An 18577-nucleotide genomic window follows, 5' to 3' on the forward strand; every position below is an offset into this window, starting at 1 on the left:
TTAAATAATATTTATGAAGGTCAATATTTTTATAAGAATGAGATCTTTAAGTTTTCATTTAAATCTTCAGAGTATTAAAACCTACCCAACCAGTGACCCTTTTTCTCTCTCTCTGGTCAAATCTTCGCATCAAAATATAAAAACAATAGACTAAACTTGGCGTGTTTAAGATAACTTTGAAAAAAGGTTTTTTTTTTTATCTAAATAAATCCACTTTTCCTACTAACACTCCGGATGGAATTACTAATTGAGAGTGTTTGGTAACTTTCTAAATTATTTTAAATGACAAAGTAATTTTTTTTTTTCTAAATCTACCTATTTACTAACAAATAATTATTTTTTTTATGTATTGCTTCAAAAATAGTTTTTGAAGAGACACCAAAAAGTAGTTTGAAAAGAATCACTTCTAACGGAAAAAACACGATTGTGGAAAGCATATTAATTAAAAAGTATTTAGAAAGAAAACTCACCAAGCAATTTAATCAAACTGAACGATCATTCAATATGATTTCATAAGCATATACTGAAAATTTATTAGTCCATTCGATTTAAATTTAAATTTATTTGTAACACGAGCTTAACTCAACGGGTAAATGACATATATCTCTAATCAAGAGGTCATGAGTTCAAACCTTTCACCTCCATTTGTTGTACTAAAAAAAAATTATCTACCAAAAAGTCGCGGGTTTAAGTCCCCGCCCCCACGCGTTGTACCCAACAAAATTTTTTTTGTTGAGGCAGCTTGGTTGGCTTTTAACCCCACACCATAAAAAAGATGCGACATAATTGAAGACAAAATCCTTAATTTATAATTTTTCATGAAGTTTCAACAAATTTATCAATATTTATGACCATTTCCATTCTACATACCCAAACCAAACCTACTACTCGTTCTAACTAACCCAATCCGAGTCTTCAGTCAGTCGGGTTCTTGTGCGTTCTAATGGATCGGTTTCGGTCCTCCACCAACCGAACCAACCAACCAACGCAAATTTTGAAAAATGAATACAGGAAAACTGAAAATAAAAGAAGAAAAAAAGAAGTTGGGTTGGCAGATAATGCAGCAATAGACGTTATATATGATGTATGATTGAGAAAGCAGCACCTTCGTGCGAAAGCTGAAACCATTTTGACATGTAGTGTTTCTTTGTAATTGTAGCATTCTATAGACTAAGGCTTCTGTACAACAAAATTCTAAGTACCCTCTTCTTCCAGCTCCCTATATCGTGGGAATTCCCTTCTTCCTTCCAAATTCTCAGGAGATTTAAGAAATATAATTTACACTTGCATTTTAAGGTGGTCGTGGTCGTGGTCCTTTTTCTTTTTCATTTTTCATGCTACAAAATTGAAACTTCCATATGACATCAATAATTACAAGCAAACTTACCTTCTCGCCCTCATTAAGCAGAATTTCTAGCTTCACAGCTTTCCTCCATTATTTTGTTGTGTACTAGTGCAGCAACATCATAGTTCGTCGTCTGATATTCTGTTGGACCAGATGATTTCGATTTCGAGCGTCCGAGAAGAGCCATCTTTGTCTCCATCGTGATTTAGGCTGAATAATCCACTATACAATCCCTCGGTTACAACTTTGTCGATCTGGATGGTCACTCTCCCCAAAGTAGACTGAAAAGAACCAGCATTATCAATTAGAACTAAGGTAATAAGAGATGGTTGTTGGTTGCATTAAAATGGTGCCCATTGGTTCTGAGAATGAACTAAAGCTAAACAGAGGGACAATTACCTTTCCAAAAGTGCTTTTGCTTTTGCAGATGATGTGCAGCTTTTGCCCCTTTGGAGGCACATCAAATGCCCACGTAAATCCTTCTTTCCATTCAGGAGATGTACTGTGGCTAACAACCTAACCATGGCCAGAAAACAACTTTAGCTAACCCCAAAAAATCATATGGAAAAAGTTAAGCATAACTCATAGTTTCATTATACAACTAGATCGAGACCCGTTCCAAGATGTGTTCGACTTGGGCAGCACATCACATGGAAACAAGTAAAAGAATAAAGGGAAACAAGTACAAGGAAAACACAGTCCGGAAGAAAACAAATGGTTTTAAGAAAGCGGGTGGCCCAAATGTAGCTTACTTACCTTAGTTTGTCGAGGAGGGCCATTGCCGATAGCCAATCGACAGAAAGCATTTGTACTTCCCATCGTCTGTTTTAGGTTGTTTCCACGCTTAATAATAACAGTCAGACATCCTGGTAAACAATGCAAAAGGCTGTCTGCTCTCTCATGAAAACTAGGAGGGCAAGTTTTCATCAGCATTTGCAATATGGGAATGGCCTCAGCTGCAATCATTGCTTGAGACTTTGCAATGTCTATCGGCATGGTCGACCAGGAATGCTTTAGCAAACATAAGGTATCCAACACGGTTTCCTGAGCTACCTCATTACCAGATTTTAGAGCTCCTATCAGATGAGGTATTGAAAGAGTAGCTGCTTCAGATATATGGAGTTTGGGGAAGTTGGTGAATATCACATTCAAGGTTCTTAAGACCTCTTCATTTATTGTTGCTGTAGACCATAATTCCCTCTCTAGTGCAGCTGCATAGCAAAATATTCGATTTAACTCATTTTCAATATTAGAAACCTAAGGGAGAAAGAAATAAGCAGGGAAAATTTTACTTGAGAAAAAACCACCAGAAAAAGATTAGCATCCCCTTCAGGTCGACATACTAGATTTTTCCTGTCTTGCAGGAACTTGACCTCTAAGATCATACTTAAAGCACTAATGCTTAAAGATAGCTACTATTAGACCATTTCCCAATTTTTAGTTACCACTTCTTGGACTCTCCTAAACAAAAGTTTAGTGTAGAAGAAAATATAAAAAGGAAAAAGGAACAACAAAGAGATTTAACACTTCCAGACATAAACTACCTGTCAAAGATCTGATGAGCTCATTTGATACATATTCCTGTAACGTGTGATTAGAAAATAAGAATTTTATCAACAATGCTGCCTGACCAGAAATTTCTGGACTCGGGGACAAAAGAAGCTCCTGAACAACCAATATTCCACCCGCTTCAGCAACTGCTCGCCTATTCGTTCTACTGTGCATGACAAAGTTCTGCAAAGCACAAATGGCCACCATTTTCATTTCTTCTGTTGCCTCATCTTCAAGCAAGCTTATCAAAGCACGACAGGCAGAAACAGAATCACTGGCTCTTGCATGTCCTGCATGTTGTGACAGATCTCCGAGCGCTAAAGTTGCAAGAAGCTTGCCGGGCTGTGATCTGGTCTGCGGATCTAATAAATACTGTGATAAGGGTGCTATTGCATACTTGGAAACCTTCATCTCTCGCACCCTGACATTATTAAATAAAGTTTCAAGTAATCTTCCAGTGGCTTCTTCACATTGATGAGATCTTAGAAGGTCCAACAACGCATCTATAGCGCCAGCTTCTGCCATCTGTTCGGCACTTAATGTATCATTTCCTTCATGATTGACTAAAGCGCCGAGAGCCACTGTGATAGTGCTCTCCACGGTTGAATGCAACATTTTCACGAGAACAACCACGGGAACTTTAAAATAGTACTTGGCATTGAATCGCAAAACATTTGACAAAATCATGGCGGCTGATTCCCAAAGAGCATGAGGAGGCTGAGGGTCTTCTTGTATAATAACCTTCGAAAGCTCGAAAATACCTCCAGCATCTGCAACAGACTTGGGCCAGCTAGTGGATATTTTTTCCAATGCCTTTATAGCTGTCTGCTGTAGGTTCAATATTCCAATCCCAGCAAGCTGTACAAGTGGCACAACTGCATTTTTGGTAGTAATATCTTGCTGGAAATGCTCTTGTGCAAGAAGATGAGATAACAACTCCGTCCCAAGCTGCTGGACGGCACGGGATGGGGATTCAAGGAATGAAATCAGAGGCTCAATAACTTGGCTAGGAGTAAGTTTTAGAGTCACAAGACTTTGCGGCTTCTCCAAAATATTTACAAGAGCTTGTAAGGCACTGTGCTGCCCCCACAAATTAAAATCTGGACGAAGCAAAACCAAGAAAAGAGGTTCCACAATTTTTGCAGCGTCTGAACTCCTAGCAATTGCATTACTATTTGTTAAAATGCGAAACAGTTCCGCCACTGAGGAGCAAAGTGAACTAGGTGCATCTGGTAGTAACTCGAGGCAATAATCAATGACCCCAACCTTAACCATATCCATTTTCAGTGGGGTCCGATCTTTCCCCAACTTTATGAGAGAACAGATGCTAGCTTCTATCAATCTATAATTTGTCCCAGAGACCAAACTAACAAGAAGGTCCACAATGTTATAGGGTAAAGTGAGCTCTACTTGTTGTTCATCGTCCAACAATCTTTCAAGTGTACAGACCCCAGATTCTACAGCTGCATTTGAATCTGATTGCATCAGCAATATGAGTGGCTGTATGCATTCAGAGACAACTGGATTTGTTCTTACTTTGATATTACTGAACAGCACAAAACATAGTTCTGCAGCATCCGTCTTCAACTCCAAGGATGATGAAGAAGTTAAAATTTTGCATAAACTTTGAAGCGGGCCTCCTTCCACATCATTCAATAAATCTGCTTTTGAAGAATGTCCTGAAGTCAATCTAATTAATGCAGCAAGAGCAGCACCTTGCTCACTTTCTGATGTGGCATTGAGCATGTCAATTAATGGATGGAAAGCCTGCTTGGCCAGCTCAGAATCTCTAATGTTCTCACAATCAAAAAGTTCATAAAGGGCCCTTGCAGCACTGAATCTTGCACTTCTTGACCCCAGACGTAGGACAGCTATAAGTTGATTCAAGGAACTGGCCGATGCCTCGTAACGAATAAGATCAGGGTTGCTAAATAAAATTCTCAATAGATCAGATATTATAGCCTCTGTTGAGTCTTGAGGACTCAAAGACAGGTACTTTGTCAAAGCATCTACAGCTCCAGCTTCTGCCATCATTAATTTATTTGCATCACTTCCATCAGCGATACGAGTCAAGAGCTGAACAGCAACAGGAGGAGCACCAGGTCTTTCTGGTAATGGTCTCAAAAGATCCACTAGAAGAGGTATAGTTTTTCGTGCAGTTGACCCAACTCTAACATCTTCAATTTCAAATAGACGCTCGAGAACAACTTGATCTGGTTTACGTGTCAAAGAAAACTCATCTGCCAAAGCAACAAGATTTGGCATATCTGACTCCACAAACCCAATTAGAGAAATTAACCCGACAATAGCACCAGAATTTGCAATGGCAAGATTGACTCCCTTGCTACCATTACAAACGAGACTCGCCATTGCCTGTGCAGCAAAGAACTTATCATTCACCTCATCAGATCTTGCCAAAAAGGCAAGTGAAGGTATAATACTCATGGTTTCACGGGACGAGGCAACATTTGCATCTTGGAATACGATGGCGAGGAGCAGGGCACTGATCCATATACCCTCCATATCCTCCAGTTCTGCCTGTTACAATGATATTCGACATCAAATCTGTAAGAATCCAATCTAAAAGGAAAGCATGCCATTGGTATCATACGTCTAAAGTATACATACTATTAGTATCATTTCAATTCAACTACTTTCCTAAAATAGGCACATTCATCCAAATCTCTCAATTTGGGTAGCAATGACTGCAATAATAATAACTTCAGTTCTGAATGAATAAAAAAAGCCTAAGCACCGGACACAGTAACAGCAGTACAACGGGAGGGTGAGAAAGATATGTACCCCTTCTTTATAGAAGAAATAATATTTTTCAAGGGGATTGAGCAATTTGAGAAGTTAACAAATGACTTGCCTGTGAAATTGAAGAAGTATAGCTACCAAGCTTGTCAGACAGGGCCTCAAGTCCTCCCGCTTCCACAACTATAACCTTGTTCTCCACATTAAAAGAAGCAATTATGGACAACAACCAGAGTGCAATAGTACCTCCCATGGCTGTGGCTGGGTCAGGAGCATCAAACCTATCTCCCTCCATGAAAGTAGGTCGTTTCATAAAACCTCTAGGGGTCCTAACTTCAGTTTCTGAAAAGAAACAAGTAGAATTTTGCTTGATCAAACCCACTAAAGCATATATAAGTGGTTTAAGATATCCAGACAAGTCTAGTGCTTCCACCGATTGCTGTTTGTGCTCCTTCATAGCACAAATAAGTAATGCAGCCCCTCCAGCTTTTACTTCTAGACTTGAAGAGGTCGTTATTTTACTAGCAAGAGAATCAAGGGATTTTGATCTTGCAACCAACAAATCACCTAAAATAACAGGTTGGCCTCCACATAGTCTTGACAAAATTTCTATCACCTTATCCTGCAGTAGAGGTGGCCCCTCAGCAAGACAGTATACAAGCGGTTCCAAGCTTGAAGGAGCCTCAGCAAGGGCAGACCATGGTGCATAAGTGAAGCTATCTCCTAGCTTGGTCCTAACTAAGAGTGAAACAACTTCTAAAGCATCTGCAACATTATTCCCATCCACATCCATGGAACTTAAGGAGTCAACTAGAGCAAGGACAATGAAGCGACACTGAGCTTCGCTTGGAAACACTTCACCAAGCGGAAAGTGGTTCAACAATTGATGAAGGGCCTGAGCTGCACCCTTCTTACCGACTGGAGTTCCTTCTCCCAGAACTCTCACTAGAGCTGAGACGACGTCTTCTGCCAGAGCTTCTACAGCTATTTGAGGATCAGACAGAAGATTGGCCAGAGCAGCAACTGCAGTTTCAGCAGCATCAACAGAAGATGTTTTAGCCAAGTTAATCAGAGGCTTGACATCCCCTTCTGCAATATGGCACATCTTATTCGTTGTTTTTGTCTTGCTAGGCCGGGAGAGGGCAGCCAATGCCCGAGCTGATTGAGTGGCAACTTGAGTATTGCTGGCCAAGAGCTTCATGCAAGGATGTACAATCTCGTCGGTGGCAAGACTGTCAGAAATATCTTGCCTTGTGCTAAATAAATCTGCTAGAACAGAAGCAGCATGAGCTTGAGTTTCTTCATTAGATGAGTTAAGAACTTGAACAAGTGTTCTAAGTCCTTTATTAGCTGCAGAATCTCTATGCACAAAATCTTCATATGATGCCATAGTAAGCACATGACCTAAAACTTGAATTATATTAGCCTTTTCTTTTGGAGAATCTCCTAAGAGCATAGCTAATAGCTGATTTATAGTAGCAGAATCAGCAGTTTGGACAAGTTTTGACAGTGCCATAGCTGAGGCTTCCTGCCCCCTTGATCCACCACTTTTTAAGAGCCACAAAAATGCAGGGATGGCACCTGCACTTTCAACACAGGCTCGAATATCTTCACTGTGGCAGCACAAATTCCACAGAATATGTGCTGCATCCTCCCTTGCCTTGTGGGAACCTGTCTCTAATAACTGAACCAATGGAGGAATTCCACCAGCAGCAGTGATAGCCCACTTGCTGTCATCAACCTGGTCAGTCAAGATTTCCAGCAACTGAACAGCATACTCCTGATGTTGCTCACTTGATAACCCCAGTAATGATATAAGCAACTGAACTCCTTCTCTCTTGCCAATGGCTTCCCAGATACCAACCCCATTGCAGCATAAGCTAGTCAAAGAGGGTATTAGGTACTCTTGCACATCAGGAGCAGCAGTGGTCACAAGTCCAATAAGCACCTTTTTTGCTTCTGCATGATTTAGACATTTTGAGAGAGAGATATTGCCATATAGACTAGCCATAGCTTCAAGGACACGCTCCTGAACTAACTTGTTATCATGAGGCTTTAGTAGCATTACAAGAATATCTTCTATCTTGGTAACATTAAAGGGTTCCTCATCAAAGGACTTCTCAAAAACCATTAGAGTGTATGCAAGTGCTCCGACTATATCAGCGACTGGTGCATAAAGGTGAGGGGACTGTGAAAGTTCTCCTAGATAAAGGATTAATGCAGACATCCCACCACAGAGATTGGCCAGTGCTCGTGTTGCATGCTCCTGCAGAGACTGACCATGCTTGCCCTGCATACACTCTTTAGAAGGGGCAACTACTGCCCTGATAAGTACTGGAATACCTTCCTCATCTACAATAGCTTTCTTAGCCCCAGTTGACTTTGATGAGAGGGCCTCTAAAGCATCAGCAGCACTTGCACGGACAGAAACATCATTTTTCTTACTTACAAGCCCAAGCAATGCCTTCACTGCTCCAGATTCTATAACCTTAGCTATGCTATCACTGAAGGCCAACATTAGTCGTGCTAGAAGAGAAGCTGCATTTGACTGAACTGCAGCACTGTCAGAAGAGAGAAGATCAACGATGATATCCACTCCCCCAGCCTCAAGCGTGGCTTTCCAGTAACCATCCTTGTCTCCACAAAGATTTCTCAAAGACCCCGTAATGAATCCCTCTACAACTTTGTCCTGCCTATTGTTCGGGTTTAGTTGGTCCCATAAGGTGGGTATCACACCTTCTGTGACAAATATCTTCATACCAACACGATCATTCAAAAGGCCACTTGAAGAAACTTCATAGATTGCTTCAGCCGCTGCCTTACTAGCCTCAATCGATTCAGATTTCAAGAGTGAGAGCAATGGTGGAATGCACCCACCAAGAAGCACTTTCAATCGTAGTTCATCATCTTTGCATAGAATGCTTAAAGTTTTTGCAACATTAACTTTTGCTGCAGAAGACCCACTTCTGAGGACATTGATGAACAAAGGCATAGCTTGAGAATGAGAACCAATAAGTGTCCTAGCATCCTTTCTTGTTCTAGAAATTCCGAGAAGGCGTGCTGTAATAAGTTCTTTCTCATTTGATGAAGACATGCTTGCATGAAGTTGCTCAATGAGTTGAGCAACAGTAGCCATCGTAGTTTCTGGATCATCCATAGTTCCTGCTCCATTATTTTCCCTGATAATTGCAATTTATTCATCCTCAGTATCTTATAACCATAAGGTTCATTTTAAACAAGAATGAGATACATTTTACACGAATTGGTAAGCATTAATAATTAGAACCTACGAAAGTTGAGGATAAGTTTACAGCTGTAAATCTCAATATTTGTTTATTTGTGGAGTACTTCTAACACAGTTCGAGAGGAGTATAAACATTGCATTAATCTAATACCAAATTTTCCATTAGGAGTAATAGTAAGAAAGAAGAAAAGATAAAGGATGAAACCAAGCCTACCCAGGGCTAGAAGTAGAAGGTGAAAGGGGCTCAATTTTTTCTGAGGCGGGGGACTTCGACATTTCATGAATTCACTGCCTCAGCTTTCACCCTGCTCACCTGCAAGTTGAAGAATAGAAACTCAAAACTCCTCAAATTATTTTCTACTTTAAGTACCAGTGACGAAGCAGTGAACTAAACGCATAAACGTGTTTAAAATGCCTAGTAGACCCATAAACTTTCAAGTATCCATACTAATATCTACCAGAAATAACTCAACAAAGTCCAAAGACATCATGGGACGTACATGCACACACGATTAAATATCAAATTACTGCTTTTTCGTTATATCCCAAATCCAGAAACATCGTTAAAAGATGCTCTTCATTCAATCTGAATTACTGCCTAATGGTGAAAGCTACAGCATACTCGCCAAAAATACTCTTTGATAGCCACGCTTAGCAATCTTGAACGCAAACAAGTTCAGATCCGCAACTAGACAACTTCAGGTCATATCATAGCAATTGAAAATTTGCAGACAGAAGTTGCAGTAAAGACAACAAAATAAATGATTTAGATAAGAAAAATCAAGCAATCTAATTAGCTTACACGAACCAATTATTCAAATAACCAGATGCACAAAATCTTCCCCCTTCCACCACACGTTGGAGGTCGCTTCTTCCTTCCCACAAGCATTAAATCCTCAATTACGGCACTACCCAATTCAATTCCATCCCCAAGTAGCCAGAAAAGCAATTTGTTCCAAAAGCAAAAGGTGACACGGGAGCTCACTCACTCACTCACTCACTGGGTTTGATCTCCCGCCGACAAACACAGCAGCAGCAAGCAGATCAAAGCTGAATCAGGAAAAGATCTCGCAGCATGAGCAACCCAATTACTGAAGTCACCGAAGAAAGAAGAGACTGAGAAGCAAAAGATTTTCTAAACAAAAAAAAATGAATAAAATAAAGTATGGAGATCGGATCAGAGGCAGAGGGTAGCGCCACAGAATCTAGGGCAAGAGAAACGTCGTTTTCCCAAGTGCAACAAGGAATTAGTGAATTGAAAATGTACCAAAATTTCGCCTCAGAATTGGGAATTCGCTATCTCCGGAAGAACTGAATCAGAAAAACGGCAGCCCGAAAGAGAGAGAGAAGCAGTCTTTACAGTCTCTCAGTCTTTTCGCTTCCTCTGCTCCATGTGTGATGAGTGCAGTGTTTTCCTCTTTCCTTTTTTTTTCTTTTTCTTTTTCTTTTTTTTTTTATTTCGTCTCTTCTTTCTCTGGTTACTTTTAATTTTCTGAAAATGAAAAGAAAAATAAATAAATTGATTTGTCATAAAAGCGCGGGTGATTGGGATTCGGTTGGAAGAGTGGAAAAGCGAGTGACAATAAGCCGTGGGCCCCACTCCCCGACGCACAATTTCCCCTTCTTTCATTTCTTTTTTTCGTTTCCCCTTTTCATGTACCATCAAACTTTTCCTTTCAATCTTATTTTTATCCCCCATTTTGGGTTTTGTGTTCTTTTATTTTCAAGAAACCATTTAATTTATATAATTTTTTAATTTATGACGTCTTAATTTTTAAATTTTAGTACGTAATAATTGTAGTTTAAAATTTATAACAATCTAATCTCAATCATGAAAAACACATATATATATATATATGTATATATATTTGAGAACGTCGTAAAAAATATTGTTAGTATTTAATGAGGTTGTTTGTATATGTAGGTCGATAAATAATGATAGATTAAATGTGTTTATAAACTACGAAGCTTAAATTGTTGCAAAATAAAATTCAAATTTTGATGAGATTTTTCTTGAATTGTTACATATTAAAGTTCAAGTACTATTCTTATCGATTTGAAAGTACAAAAACTAAATTATTACAAACTAAAATTTGTGGGCTAAATAATTACTTAGAAACTACAAGTATTTTTTAACATTCTTTTTTATTAAAAACATATTAAATTTCTTTTTTTTAAATGGTAAACAATATAAATATCAATGTACTATTTTATCAAAAATAAATATGAAACAAATATTTTTTTTCCAATCATCAAGTGAGAATTTCTCGATCAATTTCTCAAATTGACAACAAGGCATGAATAGTGATTACAAATGTAGTTAAGAAATGCAATTCACCCTACCTCTCGTCATCCCTAATGCATTTCACTTGTTAAAGACCATTTTTCAGAGAGATTTAACCGTTAACCTCTAAGAATGATCAAAATGTCTATAAAAAAAACTTTTGTAGCGTGTGATATTTAAATCTAATACATATTATGCCAGCATTAAAATAGCTTATATTTATTATAATGAAAATAAAGGAATATGAATCCCAAAAAGTAAAAAATATGTATAAAATAAATGTATCAAAAACTTTATAAGTCAAATACCAAAATTTGATAGTTGGATAATCAATATCATTATAGATGAAAAAGTCAGAGGTTTGAATCGATTAGTGTTGTTGAACTAAAAAAAATCCTAGGTTATTTTTTCCTTTTTTATTTACAAAAATAGGGAGGGGATGGAGAGAAAAACTACAATTTAAAAGCATAAATATAAAAAATTGATTATCTTTCCAAATTCAACTTTTTGTAGAGAGCCTTTCCAAATTCAACTTCCTAATTAATTAAAGGAGAAGAAAGATTGTAAATTATAATAAACAATCAAAAAATTTTAAGGGAGCGTTTGCATTATTAGCTTTGCGTGTAATGAACTCTTAATGTACAACATCCACCATGCAATAATATCATATTAATTGCCCTATTGACTAATAAATTATATATTTTTTTCCACTTGACAAATATTGTACAAACTTTGCTTGGAATTTAACCTACCATATTGCTACTATCTAAAGAATAAATATATATATATATATATATATATATATATATATATTGAAGAGTGATACTTCACGTGTTTGGCGTGAAGAATGTTAAGAATCTCACATTGATAAAAAAACGGAACTTACATTGGTTTATAATAGACATTGACTACTCATCTCACTACCAATTGGTTATAAGATAGAACCCCATGAATATTAATATGATACCATATTGATAAAAGAAGAGACCTTACATGAGTCTATAATATGATGAGTTAAATCGAGCTAGAGATAACATTTTTCTTTAGTAGATGAGATAGGACAATTAAGGTAAATTATTACTCTAGGCTAATTGTGTCATTCCATTGTAAGCATATAGTAGGTAAAAACTTGTTAAAGTTTTTTATTTTTTTATTTTTTTAAATTGAGCTTATCTATTCTTTGTTTTAGTTTTACATTTTAAAATACCTTTAAATTTTAGACATATTCTAAAATCTATTTTTTACATTTTAATTTATAACCTCTGTTTTAAAATTATTGTTTTAAAAAATCTATATGTTTTTATTTTAATAACATTATAAACAAGTTCACAAACAAACGAGCCTTAAAATGCTTTGGTCAAATCGAGACCACTATCTAACTATTTATATATCAATATATTGACTTTTAAATACACTTATTAAATATATTTGTCGATAAACATAATTTAAAAATATAAATATACATGTATATTTTAACATGTTTTTTCGATAAAAAATATACATGTATAATTTTGTAATCGCGTGTAATGAGTTCACAGAAAAAAAAATCAAGAAATATTATATTTTGAAAAGCAAATTGTTTGACTAAAAAAATATGATTATTAGATTAAACTTTTATATACTTGTTATATATATATTTTATAAATGATTAAATATAACTTTTCTAATATTTTATTTAAAAAAAAGTTAAATTTTCCTACTTTTATTAAAAAAACAAAGAAATAAAAGAAGAGGTAAAATAGTCCTTTAATATTAATTTGCAATCATAGTAATTTGTAGTAATGACAATTCTGTGTGGCCTAAAAAAAATTATTTTGTGGCCAAACAGAGACTTTGTGGCCATGAAATGAAGAATTAAGAGATGGGAAAATGAGGAGAAATCATAGGTAAGAACCACCCATGTGGTCAAGATTTAGTGGACCCTTCAAGAGATACCACCATGATGTAAACCAAAATCATTGGATTTAAAAAACCTTCCAAAACCTATTTTTTAAGAAATTCGAATCTTCAACTTTTTTTTTTTGTCGAGATACATATTTTTAACGGTCAATTAAACCGTTCGAGATTACAAAACTATATAATTATTTGTTTTGATGATATATCTTTATCGTGTCATGTGATTATTTTGTTAGGAAAAAAAAAGTATTACCAAGCCAATCAAATTAATTTTACTTCCCATGACATCATTAATTAATTTTATTTATTGATTTATTTATTAGTTAAATTTTAACCTTCGACTTTTTTGTTGCGAGATATTTCTAAACAATACATTAGTTAAATATGTTTTTAAACTCTTATTGCACTGTAATTAAGACAACCAACAAAAGAATATATTTTTATTTAAATAGTGAGTTTTTTTTCCTTTTAATAAAAATGCACATTTGTGTGGCTTAGTTATAGAAAAACCAAAATCATGATAGAATGCATAAATTTCAATTATTACTCAATAACAAGTTTGTATACCAAGAGGGACAAGAATCTTAATAAATGATATTTTTCTTGAAGATTGAGACTTCACTTTAAAAAATGACGAAGCCATTTGATATCAGCAACAATTAACATTCTACGTATTATCAATATCAAAATATACAATTTGAAGCCGATCGATCTTTTTCAATCCATCTATTTTAAGTAACTCAATTTTACGAGTTTAGTTGATTTCATCCATTTTAAATTAGACCCCTAATTATAGTTAGACAGCATTATCAATCAACAATACATTGAAATATTCCCTAAAGAAACCAGCTTGTATTGAAAATTGTGGACTAGTATGTGACATGCCAAAGCTATAAATAAATAAATAAAGTAATAATAATAAAAAATATAAATAAATAAAGTAATAAGACACAACGTACAGATAGTGAATGTACAAATGTAAACAGCTCCATCAGCAGGTTTTTTTTTTTTTTTTGATCTCTGAATTAGGATTTTGAATCTTTGAGAATCCCACAGCACATGTCAATGTTGGACATCCATCCACCTTAGTAAAACATATTCTCTAAATATTAAATTACTTTTTGACCACATGGAATAAAACCATAAATTAAAATAAAAAGCCCTCATTTGGAACATTTCCTTTAATTTATAAGTAGGACGCGAGAGGGTTAATTCTAAGCCAAGACCTTTCTGTGAGATTCATAGTTGCATTATTTATATATTTCTCGTACATAGATAGAGCTAATTCAGACAGGTATCCGTTTACGGCTACGACTATTGTTGCGAATGAGAAATATTAAAACTTGTTGTTGTCCCACATTGGAAGAATAACCTTTGGGAAGTTGGTTGGACTTATAAACTTGGTGTGAGATAAGCCAAGATCAATACCCATACGTGCACCGCCTGGCTTTCCTTTTGGACAAATTATGTTTTCTTTTGTTTTGGTTAAAATTCTGAAATGTTTATTTTGCCACTTACCCAGTTTCTTTAAGAAAAACTCATCATCCATCTCATTTGAGAGCTCGAAATTTCAATACGATAAAATTAAAAGTTCAGTTTAAAATTGATCATCAGACCCAACAATATATAATTCTATATAGTTTTTTTTTTAATTCATTAGGAGAGAAAAGAAGGGTAAGAAACAAAAGAGAATGAAGCAACATGGAGGAAAATAATGAGAAGAAACCAAACAATAGGGAGGGAAGGCCCCTTTCATTATCAGAAAGGGATGTCCTGTCGAGTGCCCCCCATCTTATTGGACAGAGTGGGGCCCAACAATGTGAGCCCTTGCCATGCAAAACGGCATCCAATTTCCCTAAACCATGCATCTATCCATGTTTTCCTTTTTGTTTCCTTTTTGTTTTTGGAGTCCTTTGGATTTATGAGTGGGTTGTGCTAATTCGTCAAATAAAATTTGGAGTTTTGTGTCTGTTCTATAATATAACATCATCCACTTATATTTTTTTTTATTTTATAAAAATATTTATAATATAATATGCTTTCTATTCTTAATAAACAACAAAATTGGTCTTAAATAACCCATATAAAGTTCAAAAATACCTCTTCATCATTAAAATTATTTAAAAGAAAAAAAAAGCTCAAACAAGAAGGCCCAGGCCCACCGAAACATAAGAGCAAAACCCTTGTCTGCTCGTATAAAGTCTTGGGCTTTTTGGCCCATTTCGGAAGTAAGATTCGACATGCACAAACTGGGCTTTCGTGATTCAAATATGGGCCTTAGATCATTTCAGAAAGCCCATTAGTTTTCTGCTATTTCTTCGTTTTCCTTGGTACAAAATGTTCGGGTATTTCAAAGAATCATCAACCTTATCAGAGGTCATCGTCAAGTATTTAATTAATTATGAAATTTGATCTGTTTAATAATAATAATTAATTAACGAAACATGCTTTTCCTAATTTTCATTTTCCTGTAGTAATTTAATATCGTAAGTATAATAGAACTAAAAAAAACTTCAAAAGCACATGCACAACATTAAAAAGGTTTCTCCATTAAGTGGCACGTTTGCCACAATATATACATTGGCCATTACACGTGCTAAAATGCACATCGCTCTAATACAATACAACACAAGTCGGTTTCAATTTCGGCCACCGCCGTCGCGGTTCTGTATTTCATCATTAGGGCCTTTTTATGCGCAATCGTCGCACGGCACAGTCATCGACCACCGTCTCGAGCCACCGCACGATTGAAGGGCACTTCAACCGAGAAATTGACGTCGATTGAAGTCGACATGTTGGATTCAAAACGGTTTCTGAAGGTACATGAACATATCCTGCAATGGCGACATCTGGGTCACCGTCTGAAACTGCGAGCAGAATGCGTTGTCCATGGAAGCGTCCATGTAATTGTACGAAAATCCGACCTCGTCCTTCAATCTTGGCTGGCTCTGCACCTCGCACGTGAACTCCGACGACACCACGTGCTCCGAGCAGCTCGAGTCTGCGTGAAGCCGAGGAATCGAATCCGAAGCATCGAAGTAGATGTAGTCATTAACCACGCTGGTTGACGGCGGAGGCGGCGACACAATCCGGCCGGAAACTGCCAGATCATTCAGAATTAGCGGCTTCTCCTCCTTCTGATCCTCCTCCAAGAAATCGATCGTGTTGAGTTCCGACCGATTCATCGGAACGGGGTGTTGCTGCTTCTCGATCGTGCCTTTTTTGTTGTATATGCGACAGAGAACCCAATCGTCCAGCTGCAAAATAGGGCCGTTCGATTATTTTAGGCTTAGGCTAAAATTCTTCGAAATCTGTGACGGTTCGTCGTCTATATCAGATGAGACGGAATCTTTTTTCCGGAAGTAATTTTACTTAATTACGGCAGCTTTTCACATACAAAAGTCAATTCATTTCAATTTGACATACCTCAACATCAAGAAGTTTCCGCCGGACCCAACCCCGCCGACATATGAAAACAACCGGCAGGCCCGACCTTCCAATAATGGAATTTTAACTTTTTTTTATTCCAATAATTTTCTTATCTCCCTTTAAAAGAAACAGAGATCAATAAATAATTTTGAAATTAATTATTTTTTTGTTTAAACTTGTAGTTTAGTTAATTTTTCAAAACAGGATTTTATGATTTATAATAAACATAATTCAAAATCTAGAACAATAAAATAGGGCATGAGAATTAGAATATACCCTTAGACTATTCTTTTTGCGAGCCGAGCGGTCCACGTCTGCGAGCCGGTACTCGTGCATGATCCAATTGGTTTTCTCTCCCTTAGGAGCCTTTCCGGCGTAGAACACCAAAGCCTTCTTAATCCCCACCGGCTTCGGCCGGCCTATCGGTTTATCGGCTCCTGTCGCCTTCCAATACCCACTCCCAGCCGCCCGGTTTGGCCGGGAACCGTTAGGGTACTTCCGGTCCCTCGGCGAGAAGAAGTACCACTCCTTCTCCCCATACAAAGCCTTTCCTGTAAATCAAAATTTACAAATTGCCAATCAAACTCTGCAAATCTCTCCAAAACGATTAATATAATTTAATTTCTGTAAAGTTTATAGAGAATTACCAGGTAGGTCCCACGGATCGTATTTGTAGAGATCAATTTCGGCAATAATCGGCACGGCAATCGGCTGCGACGCGCATTTACGACACAAGTAATGCATCACGAGCTCGTCGTCCGTTGGATGGAACCTGAATCCTGGCGGCAACTGTAAATCGGCGGCCATGATCTGATCTTCTCTGTTTCCCCTCTTTTTCGTATTTTTTTTCCTTCTCTCTCCTTTCTTCTTCTGCGGCGCTTGAAACTTAGAACCAGGAGAAGGGGGTGGGTTTTATAGAGAGGAAAGGGGACACGTGGGCTCATCACGATGCAGTTTCTAGAAGACACGTGGATGGTAAAACTTTCCCGTGGTCCGCGCTTGACACGTGTCGAACTAGAAAGTGGGGCGCGTGCGTGGCAGTGCAGTTGGGGGAGGTGATTTGGTCATTACTTTTTTCTTTGTTTCTTTTTCTTTTCTTTTGATTACATGATTTGGTCATTACTTACGAAATGTGTTTTGGACTGTAGCGCATGCTGCGTCATCCGGGTCGGGTTGTGTTCCGGGTCACGTCGTGAGTTGGGTACGACAACGAGATCACGGGTGGAGTCGGCCGGCTGTTTTAACGATGGATTAGCATGACACGTCGGCCACAATTTATTTCGTGTGCTACTGGAGGTTGGATGAAATTTCTAGTAATACAACCATCATCCTAGTCCAATGTGTGACCACTTACCGTTTTAATTATTATTTTGGATAGGTTCCAAATTATTTATCGAGTTTAAATACTAATTTTGTACTTGTACTTTTTTATTGATTGATATATTTCTAAAACATATTTTTTAATTTTATTTATTTTAATTATTGTAGTTTTTTTTTTAAAGCTGACCAATTTAATTCATATTACAAAATGTATGTACAATAAAAATAATATACACAAAATTATAAATATATTTAATAAATTTAGTAGATGAAATAGTAGATTAAAATTATGATTGAAATAAATAAGAAAAAAGTAAAAATAAATTTATTAAAATAGTCATTCCACTTATAAACTAAAATAAATGTTTTGATACATTACAATAAATAAATACTGACAATATATAAATAAAACAAACATAATTTTAAACTACCTTAAAATCGAAAGTATACAAAATAATAGTTTATTTATTATTATCAATGATAAGGCTAGATATAATCATGCCACTGTATTATTAACAAAAAGTTGTAAATATTGTTGGTGTCGTCTTTTAATGAAGCATGATAGAGTATCAATTATTTCTGGCGTGCAAAAGTACAACTATTAATCTTTCATTTCGATGATATAATTTTATTTTAACTTTTGTTTAAGTATACTCGCTGTACATTTTGATTGGTTTTTTAAGTTAAGCTTACTTTTCAAATTTTGTGTTAGAACTTAGAACTAGAAAACGACAATAAAACAATAGAAATT

The 18577-nt window shown here is 36.4% G+C and overlaps 2 protein-coding genes across 4 annotated transcripts; both read right to left on the bottom strand.

Moving 5' to 3' along the window:
- Positions 1 to 1048: 1048 nt before the first annotated feature.
- On the bottom strand, positions 1049 to 10356 carry LOC111025976 (CELLULOSE SYNTHASE INTERACTIVE 3). Of its 3 annotated transcripts, none has more exons than XM_088120234.1 (8): positions 10165 to 10356; positions 9706 to 9947; positions 9112 to 9210; positions 5765 to 8832; positions 2890 to 5430; positions 2102 to 2556; positions 1745 to 1861; positions 1049 to 1626 (listed from the first exon to the last, which is right to left on the bottom strand). In XM_088120234.1, the coding sequence occupies exons 3-8, from the start codon at positions 9171 to 9173 to the stop codon at positions 1465 to 1467; spliced, it is 6405 nt and encodes a 2134-aa protein (XP_087976360.1). In that variant the 5' UTR covers positions 9174 to 9210; positions 9706 to 9947; positions 10165 to 10356; the 3' UTR covers positions 1049 to 1464. The 3 variants fall into 3 exon arrangements, with proteins under 3 accessions (XP_087976360.1, XP_087976362.1, XP_087976361.1); XM_088120236.1 differs by having other exon boundaries at positions 9700 to 9947; XM_088120235.1 differs by having other exon boundaries at positions 9706 to 9988.
- A 5254-nt stretch (positions 10357 to 15610) lies between these two features.
- On the bottom strand, positions 15611 to 17400 carry LOC111026006 (NAC domain-containing protein 2). The gene is made up of 3 exons (XM_022303973.2): positions 17154 to 17400; positions 16783 to 17057; positions 15611 to 16334 (listed from the first exon to the last, which is right to left on the bottom strand). Exons 1-3 carry the CDS (start codon positions 17311 to 17313, stop codon positions 15879 to 15881), a joined length of 891 nt encoding a protein of 296 aa, XP_022159665.1. The 5' UTR covers positions 17314 to 17400; the 3' UTR covers positions 15611 to 15878.
- Positions 17401 to 18577: the final 1177 nt, after the last annotated feature.

The sequence above is a fragment of the Momordica charantia genome, assembly GCF_013281855.1.
Source record: "Momordica charantia cultivar OHB3-1 chromosome 11 unlocalized genomic scaffold, Mcharantia_2.0 BLBB01000011.1, whole genome shotgun sequence".
NCBI classification, from domain to species: Eukaryota; Viridiplantae; Streptophyta; class Magnoliopsida; order Cucurbitales; family Cucurbitaceae; genus Momordica; species Momordica charantia.